The sequence below is a fragment of the Pholis gunnellus genome (genome assembly GCF_910591455.1).
Source record: "Pholis gunnellus genome assembly, chromosome: 6".
NCBI classification, from domain to species: Eukaryota; Metazoa; Chordata; class Actinopteri; order Perciformes; family Pholidae; genus Pholis; species Pholis gunnellus.
The window spans coordinates 10,198,547-10,208,238 of NC_136532.1; the positions used below are offsets into that span (position 1 = coordinate 10,198,547).

The following is a 9,692-nucleotide window of genomic DNA, read 5'->3' on the forward strand; positions in this document are numbered from 1 at the left end:
ATGGATGGCCATGAAATTTAGAACAGATATTCATGCTCCCCAAACAATGAATCCTAATGACTTTAGTGATCACCTGAGTGTTCATCTAGTGCCACCAGGAGTTAGACGTTTGTGTTTTTGAACGACATGTCTCAACAACCATTAGAAGGATTGCCATGACATTTGGTACACACGTATGTAGCCCTCAGGATGAATGGAAATAACTTTGGGGATTTCGTAACTTTGAATCTGGTGCCACTATCTGGTCCAAATTTAGATTTCTCCAAATTTTGATTTATGATTAAATAACTGCAAAATGACATCAGCCACAGCTTTTTGTGTTTAGTGCCAATTAGCAAATGTAAGCATGTTAACATGCTACACTAAGATAATCATATACCAGCTAAACATCAGCACATTAGCATTATGAGTCATTATGAGCACGTTAGCCTGCTGACATGGCACTAGCATGGCTGCAGACCTTTAGTCTTGTTTTACTTATGACAGGTAGGTGTATAATATCAGCCAGCTTGTTAATTTCACCTGCAAATGCTAGGGTTATAGCTCAGGGGGAGGAGAAACGGATTACCTTTAACCCCATGGTGGACCCTTTAGATTCCCTTAAGAATGTGGACGTGCATTGCGTTAACATTTAGAATGGGAAGTTACCAAAAATAAAATGATTGTCCAGTAAGTCAACTGGTCTATAACCTTGCTTTAGTCACGTTACTTGTAGGACATCGTTTTTTTAGAAGAAGTAAGTAAGAAGTTCCCTTGCTGATGATTTTATCACTATTCATGGATTTGGATGGTGGACGGAACATTGTGGGGAGCCACAGTGGTGCTTAGAGAGTAATCCACACCATGTGTACTCTGGTGCTGCTGGAGCCTCGGGCGATCAGGCTACGGGAGCTGTGAGAGTGGACGCCGTCTGCTGAGCTGAACCACTGGGAGTTGTTTCTGAAATGTTAAGATGAGGTCAAATAGACTTTTTACTTCACGTCGGTCTCCAGTTTGGCAATGAGTGTGACATTATTGCCCGCTAGCTGGCTGTGTAAAACCCAAATGTCTGATTTCAGGTGGAGAACATTACAATCAGTGATTTATAATGCAGCGTTGAAAACACTAGACCTCCAGATGTGCTGACTGCTCACACACATGTGCATGTAGGACTTAAATGCTGCCACTAGTGGACACTGTTTACCACCGCTATCAACGTGGTTCACATTTACTACATGAAACAGCTCTTCATGGTGCTCACACCAGAGTAATCCTTTTTATCTCTGTTTAAATACGACTTACACGCTCCTTCTTTTTTATTCACTACTATGATTATTATACTTTTGAAATGTGGTAATAACATGAAATATGTCTGAAATATGTTAACCTAAAACTGATTTTCCTAAAGTGTTTTGTAGTAGGGGTATGACAGCATATAACAAAAGTGTGTGTGAAAGGACAAAACAACTGATTCAAATAAAGACTGAAATCGATTTTTCTTCATATTCTTAATGATTGTTGTAGTGTGGTGAGAAAGAACAAATGAGTTCTCCAAACATCCGACACATCACGCCACATGCCTCTGTAGTACAGGCTGCTGTTCGTCTCATTGAGAGAGACAATTTTCTAAACCACCAGTCTGGTTTATTTGCTTGTTTTTAATTTAATTAAAAAGTAACAAACAATTCATTTACTTGGATGAGGCTAATATGAAACCTACGTTGTGTTCCCTCTTGGTTTTGAGTAAGCTTGATTCCCAAACATATAGATGGAATGGTTGTTTGTGTGACAATGTTTATGTGAACATATATGGCTTGCTTTGGGCTTTGGATGCCCCTGACAGGTCATCGGTTTCTCTTTTTGTCTGTTTCTCCTCAGTCTCTTCGCAATGTCCTGAGTGAGTTTGTGTTTGTCCAGGAGATGGAACCAGTTTAATAGATGTTTGTCTGGCACCAATAAATGAGCTGCCGTATTGGCCAAAAAGATTGTAGATTACATGACATTACAGTCAGTTCCATTATGGAAAATGTTCATTATTGCCTGTATTACCTCCTATTATAAGGTCTATTAAGCAACTTCTCAGGAGCTTTTGATCATGCGTAATGTTTATCAGCAGGTGGAGTCAGTTGCCATGGAATTGATAATGTTCAAACATGTAATGAATTATAAATCCTCATAAATCACCTGTGCAATCATGTGTTGACCAGCGGCGTAGCCAGGTCATTTTGCCAGGTCTTAAGCCTTGAATGTTTTGAGTGTAGCTCTGAATACAATCATAACTGTCAGCCTGTAAAGATCGACAAAAAAACGAATGTGTGTGAACATGCTCCAGTGTTTGTAACATAACAGATTGTCAAAGTAAAAACAGGTCTCAAAACCAACTGTTTGTTTGTGCAGGTAGCTATGACAATCACTTCCGAGTGACTCAAAGCGGGAAGAGTTGAGGAGAAATGGCAGAATGTGTCATTCTATGTGGGAAAAAAAACATATTTTTAAAGAGGAATAAGTTTAAAATAAGCATGTAGTATACTCTATAATATGAATCAGGCTGGATTCAGTTTGATTTTATTTCACAAACTTCACGTTGCATTAAAGTACTTTACATTACAAAGTGGTTCCAAAACGAACAAAAACAATTCATGCTATTAATGAAAACTCCACGTACAAGAGCGATTTAAAAACTATTGTTATCCAATTTTTGCTCTCCAAACATCTCACTTTGCACATATTTAGATCAGAGCAGTATTTGTTTCTGGTGGTGTGCCCACAAACCCTTCGAATAAGTTCAGTGTTTGCAAAGCAATATTTATAGAATCCTGCATACGGCCATGGTTAAGAATAGGTGGCGCTATGACTATGAGATAATATTGGCATGCAGAAGTTCTAAAGTCATGACTCTTATCAAGCAAGTCAAGTTTGGGACAGTTTTGACAATTTACAGTTGAGTTACAACAGCTTAATGTATGATGGCGAGCATGTAAAAATGGCCGCCACGCCACGTCCACGCCGTTCATTTTAATTCACTAAGGTCTTTAGATTGCACTGACCACATTTGAAGTTGATCTGATTAATTCCCTCGGAGAATTTAAAGTACAGGGCCTGGAAATGGCAAAAAAAAACACGAGAAATTCACACAAAATTTTAAATGGCTGACTTCAGGTTGGGTTTAGAGCATAGCTAATTGAAAATGGGTTTTTCGAAAGTCATTGTTACTGAAGAACGACTATCAGCCTCATTCAGTGATTTATAGTTCCAGTTTTTCTGCTTTTTGGGGCTTTGAAAACTTATTTCCCCTGTAAATATTCAGCTCACTTTTTGTCTAAACAATTTTACATCTGACTCTGAGTTGTTTTGCCTTCAAGACAAATTACTGGGCCAGTGAAACAACCACTTATAGTGAAATCTGTTTCGATTACAGTCCACTGCCTCTTTGTTTTATGAACACGGATACTGTTTAATCGGAAGCCGCTGTATGTAGCAGCCATTTGTCAACACAGTGCTCCCTCCTACTGTTCACTGCTGCACACATTTTCCTCTCTTCATCACAGCACAATGTCATGAACTGAGCTTATATTTCTCTTGGATGGGGTCTTTACTCAGTCAACCAAAGGCTAACTTGCTAATTAGGCTCAGGTACAGCAGGTAGACTCAGGCTACCTGCTGTGTTTGCCCTTGAGTAAGGCAGTGGTTAAAAACTAGGGAGTTACTGCAGATTTTTGGGCAGTCAATATGTGTTTGACTCCGAAAGTGTGCGACGATGTGTGCATAAATGGCTTCATGCATAGACGCATGCATGTACAGCACTGCTAACTTCAACGTCAATAATAAACACGTAGTTGAATCAACACCTCTCTGAAAGTTTTTAACAAAAACTAAACATTCATATCTGGTAGAGCTGTTGTAGTGGATTGTATTAGATTATATAGTACCTAACAAAGTGACCAAGGAGTAAACTAACAGTAAAATAACTGAGTTGCTTATTTTACTGGTGGACACCTGTAGTAAAACTAGCAGAAAACATAATGTGCACAATACAGTGAAATGGCTTCTGTCAAAAGCTAAATAACACTGTTTACAGTGTGGATTATATGCAAAACATAGCAACATTTATAATGTTTTTGCCACTTTGGTGAAACACCACTGTCAGATTGATGTAGGCTACATGTAAAACGCAAAAAGAAAACTAAGTTACAGCAATAAATACTGCATAACTTTATGCTTGTATGTCAATCGTATGGTCTACAGGTTGAATTGGAGGATGTCAGTTCATCAGTGATGTCATAGGAATCCATTCTAGAATGGAATCCTGGACCTAGAATTCTAGCACCCCATCATGATATGTGTTCACTTTCTCTCTCTTGACTCAAAAGACCTGTTGAGACACCTTGAGACAAGTCATCGACCATAAAACTCTCATACTCAGAAAATCAAGATGAGCGACTGGGACGAATCTTCACATATGTCAAGCTCAGTGTTTAATTATCTCCGTCTGGAGGGAGAACTTTGCGACGCAGTCATCAAAGTCGAGGACGTAACATTTGAAATCCATAGGGTCATCCTGTGTAGATGCAGCCCGTACTTCCTGTGAGTTGGCGATCTAATATATATATAAATTGGGGGGGGGGGCTTGTGAATGTATATCCATCAAATGAGCAGAAAGTAATAGTTAATGATCTAAAGTCTGAGAGACTAATCCCGATATGTGATGAATTACATACGTTCATGGATCATTAGTGATAAAAACAAGTTTAACATAGAGAAGAAGATATAATGTATCAGCTACAATATTCTCTCAGGTCCAAAGTAATGTGCTTTTAAGCAGATTTGTATTGATTAGTAGCATTGAGTAGTTTGTGTGTTCAGAAAAGTGACTAAATTAATTTAATGCAACAAAAAAAAAGTAATTGCACACACTTGACATGGTTAATTCGATGAATTGTAGATGGTGGTGAAACAGCTCCAGAGAGATCACAGAAAGAATATAAAAATAGCATACAAAATGTAATATTACATATTTGTGACATTTGTTTGACAGTGACATTGTTCCTGCTAGTTACACTCTGAATGATGTCCGGCGGTTTACGTATTGTACAATTTCCCTTGAATGCAAAATGGTGTAATATGTTGATTTTGTGAATGCTTACTTAAAAACTTTATCATTGTTATCAATGAGACGATGAGAATGAAAATCTGAAGTCTGTTTCCAATCCTCTGCTGTGTGTTCATTCTGACCCGCAGCGCTCTCTGGAGTCGCTGGTCACCTCCAGACAAAAAGGTCTTCCACATACCCGGCCTGTCTCCGGACATGATGCAGCTCATCATTGAGTTTGCGTACACCGGCTTGGTCTCCGTGACGGAGGAAAACGTGCAGGAGCTGCTGATGGCAGCTGATCAGTTCAACGTCATGGGCGTGGTGCAAACTTGCTGCGACTTCCTGGGCGAGCAGCTCTGCCCAAACAACTGCATCGGCATCTTTCAGGTCACCGACACCTGCTTGTCCCCCGAGCTGCGGCTCAAGGCCTACCACTTCATCCTTGATCACTTTGAGGAGGTGGTTTCGTCCGAAGAGTTCCCGCAGCTCTCCGTGCAGCAACTCGCCGACATCCTCGGTAGAGACGACCTCAATGTGAGCAAAGAGAGCGCGGCGTTCGAGGCCATCCTTCGCTGGATCGACCACGAACCAGAAGAGCGAGAAGCACACATCGCAGTGCTCTTGTCTAAGGTATGTTAACCTTCTGTCACCAGGTTTAGTTTAGACTTGCATCTTCAGCATTTGGCTGATGGTGTTATCCTAAATTGCAGCGACGATCAATTAAACCACCTTGGTCAAATTAAAGTCAGAACCAAGACCAAGTCTAGTTTAGGGTGCTTTCATTAAGTTTGTGTTCAGACAGAAGTCACATGGACTGCCAGGTAGTTTTTTTTGGGGGGCGACTCACATCCTGTATCATCAGCACTATATGGACCAACATGGGAAAATGAGATTCCAAAGACTTTTTGTTTAAAAGGACAACATCGGGCTTCCCACAAAAAATTCAAACCGCACCAGTTGTTAAGTCCGCATCAGCGTTCGATTGACAGCTTTGTCACTGGCCAAAACTGAAATAAACACGCAAACGCACCACAAGTTCATTTGAATCACACCATAAGAGGTTAAGAGTGAAAGCACTCGAAGTTCAGGAGGCCGAAATCGCTGTTAAAGAGTTAAAGTGAGTAAAAGATTTATGTCTTTAGTAGGAACAAATGGGCTTGGTGCCACAGTCAGGCAGAGAAAGCCTGAGTATTGAGAGGCCGACTAACACATTGTTGGTTTGGAGATTTTAAAGAAATGTATTGACAATAACGAAAATATAGAATGTCACCAGTCTAAAAGGGTTAAAAAATGGAATTTGAGTTTTGAATATTCAAGTGTAAAAATGTGAATATTAGTCACAGTTAAAATGATTATAGAAAAGCAACAGAGGTCTGGGCACTGGACTCGAGTACAGTCCATTGAGTTCAATTGAAAGATTGTGTCCTGTCTTTCTCTGTGTAGGTAAGACTGCTGTTGACGAGTACGGACTACGTGAGGTTCAACGTGATGTCCAATGAGCTGGTGAAAAACAACGCGGAGTGCCTGCACATGATCGGGGCAGTCATCGAAACCCTAAGTCGCACCATGAAGTTCCGACCCTCTCTGTCGCATCTCTGCAACCCTCTCGCCCGCCCTCGCCTGCCTAACGCCATCCTGTTGGCCATTGGGGGCTGGAGCGGCGTCAATCCAACTAACAGCATCGAGTCGTACGACATCCGCATCGACCGCTGGATCCAGGTGACAGACCAACATGAGGAACCTCGCGCCTACCACGGCACCGCCGTCCTCAATGGGAGCATCTACTGCGTCGGCGGCTTCAACAGGTTCGAGCATTTCAACAGCTTGCGCAGGTTCGACGTGGGCACGCGCACCTGGCACGAGGCGGCACCCATGTACCACCGCCGATGCTACGTGAGCGTCGCTGTGCTGGGCGAGTGCATCTACGCCCTGGGAGGTTTTGACGGGGACTCACGACTCAGCACCGCGGAGCGCTACACGCCCGAGACCAACCAGTGGAGCCTCATCGCGTCGATGCACGAGCAAAGGAGCGACGCCAGCAGTACGACGCTCCACAACAAGGTGGGTGAAGTGAACTAGAGCATTTCAAGAGTAACAGTACGATGGTGACGGGAACAATTTGAAACGAGATTGCGATGTTGTAAAAATAACCAAATTATAAGTTCAAGTTCAAGGTACGCAATTAGTGTTTCTGTTTGAGGCTGTGTTGAAGTAACTGGCCAGAGAGTAGTGTCAGACTAAAGGTCCTCCGATTCTCCCCAGGTTTACATTTGTGGCGGTTTCAATGGGCACGACTGCCTGCAAACGGCTGAATTTTACAACCCAGAGACCGACCAGTGGACAATGATCAGCCAAATGACCTGCCAGCGCAGTGGAATTAGCATCGTTACATATGCAGACCATGTCTACGCAGTAAGTATGAAACAGTGACACGCTAACTGTGTGACGTATGTAGAGATTTGATCAGCGGTTGGTTTTAGACTCAGATGAGCGTTGTCTTTTGGCGAAGAATTTGGTTAAATCTCAATTCAAACGTCTCACCCTTCATTTTCACTTGTCCTCCCAAAAGGTTGGCGGCTTTGATGGCTCCGTTCGTCTATCCAGCGCAGAGGTCTACAACCCTGAGAGCGACACCTGGCAGCAAGTGTCCCATATGTTGACTCCCCGCAGCAACTTCGGTGTCGAAGTGCTCAACAATCGGCTCTATGTTGTTGGCGGCTTCAACGGCGTCACCACCTGCAGTAACGTCGAGTACTACGACGCAACGACTGACGAGTGGACGGAGGCTTGTCACATGGATATCTCCCGCAGTGCCGTGAGCTGCTGTGTGCTGTCTGGGCTCCGCAACATGGACGAGTACGTTTTCCCCCGTGACTCCCTGTCGGTTTTCAGTGTGGACGACGCATCTGTGGACACTGAAGACTCTGAGGAAGACTCCTGAACAGTGCCGTGTGCCATCATCCACCCGGCAAGACAATAAATAAATAAATATTTATTGTGCATTGAACTGCTGTTCCTCCAGAGATTTTCTTTTAACTTTTCAGTTTGTGCAACTTCTAAGTTTTATGTTCTGTGAGGGGGGTGCTGTGTCCCACCTGCAGACACACACACGGGTTGATCCAGAGTGCACCACTGCAACAATATCGCCTTAATACGACAAATACGAATTGTTCTGTTTTGCGCGTTCAGGTTTTCACATCGGCCACCGTATTTCTCCTACTCGCTTGGCACAGCTTGAAAAAGTTTAGCTGGTTGCAATCTTCATCCTCCCCGCTAGATGCCGGCAAATCAAAGGGGATTAAATGAGACTTTTCTGACAGTGACCAGAAGGAAACAGACCCTTTGATGTCAAAGTGAAAACATCTCTACAAAGTTATTTAAATTACTGTAATCCTACAAGACTCTAATCAATTGCTTCTTCTTTTTTTCTCGCTGTTTTTGTGTTGGCTTTACTCAATCTTGACATTTTGTCTTTAGAGATAGCTGCTGCAAGATGATTTAAAGCGCAAAATTCAAACAATTAATAATGTAGGTCGCATAATTAATGAAATAACACAATCACCAGAATGTTCATTTTCATCAATAATATTTATTCTCTCGCTTTTGTATGGGCACCAGTATTGAAACACTTTCCAACATCAGACCTTTTTGTCGGAGAAGGGCATTCTGGGTATTCTGCTCATGGTACTTACAGTATACTAGCAGCTGTGCGCTCTTATTGGCTGCCTGATCAGAGACGGGGTTGTGGGCCCTGCAGCGACTCGTTGCTGGACGAAGCTCCTCTGAAGGCCCAGGTCAGCTGCTGGGACGGGTGGGAGGAGCCGGAGCAGTTAAAGGAGACGCTCGAACCCCGGGAGACAGAGCAGTCGCTGGACCGATGGACACGGATAGATTTCCTGGACCACCTGAAAGTAGAACAAGCAGTGCTTTACAACAGTGTTTATTCTCATCGATCAATACTCTGGAGAGCAACACCTGGCAACAAGTGTCCCATATGTTGACTCCCCGCAGCAACTTCGGTGTCAAAGTGCTCAACAACCGGCTCTATGTTGTTGGCGGCTTCAACGGCGTCACCACCTGCAGTAACGTCGAGTACTACGACGCAACGACTGACGAGTGGACGGAGGCTTGTCACATGGATATCTCCCGCAGTGCCGTGAGCTGCTGTGTGCTGTCCGGGCTCCGCAACATGGACGAGTACGTTTTCCCCCGTGACTCCCTGTCGGTTTTCAGTGTGGACGACGCGTCTGTGGACGCTGAAGACTCTGAGGAAGACTCCTGAACAGTGCCGTGTGCCATCATCTATTCATGCAGCACAGTGACCATCATCGCGGACACTGCTCATTATCTCACTGACTAAACCTTCGTCTTTGGTCACGATCAGCCTCGGTTGTTACACTATCGAGATCCCTGAGAGCTCACCTCAGTGTGGTGCTCAGTATATAGTCAAATACACGCCGCTGATCTGACTGAGTTTTTTTAAAGTTAGATCCAAAAAGGGATTCCTTTAGCTGAAACTCGGTACTTAAGTTACAAAACACACTATCACAGGATCACTTATTACCTAAAATGTCACTTTTGTCAGAACACAGAGGAACTAGAAACTGAACTTAGATGTAAC

General features: G+C 43.1%; 1 protein-coding gene across 1 annotated transcript; it reads left to right on the plus strand.

The window, feature by feature from the left end:
• Window positions 1-4,411: 4,411 nt before the first annotated feature.
• LOC306696957 (kelch-like protein 10) lies at window positions 4,412-8,012 on the plus strand (the record flags this gene model as incomplete). Its single annotated transcript, XM_079160686.1, has 5 exons — window positions 4,412-4,563; window positions 5,218-5,701; window positions 6,515-7,132; window positions 7,334-7,483; window positions 7,641-8,012. The coding sequence occupies 5 exons, from the start codon at window positions 4,412-4,414 to the stop codon at window positions 8,010-8,012; spliced, it is 1,776 nt and encodes a 591-aa protein (XP_079016812.1).
• Between the last annotated feature and the right edge of the window lie 1,680 nt (window positions 8,013-9,692).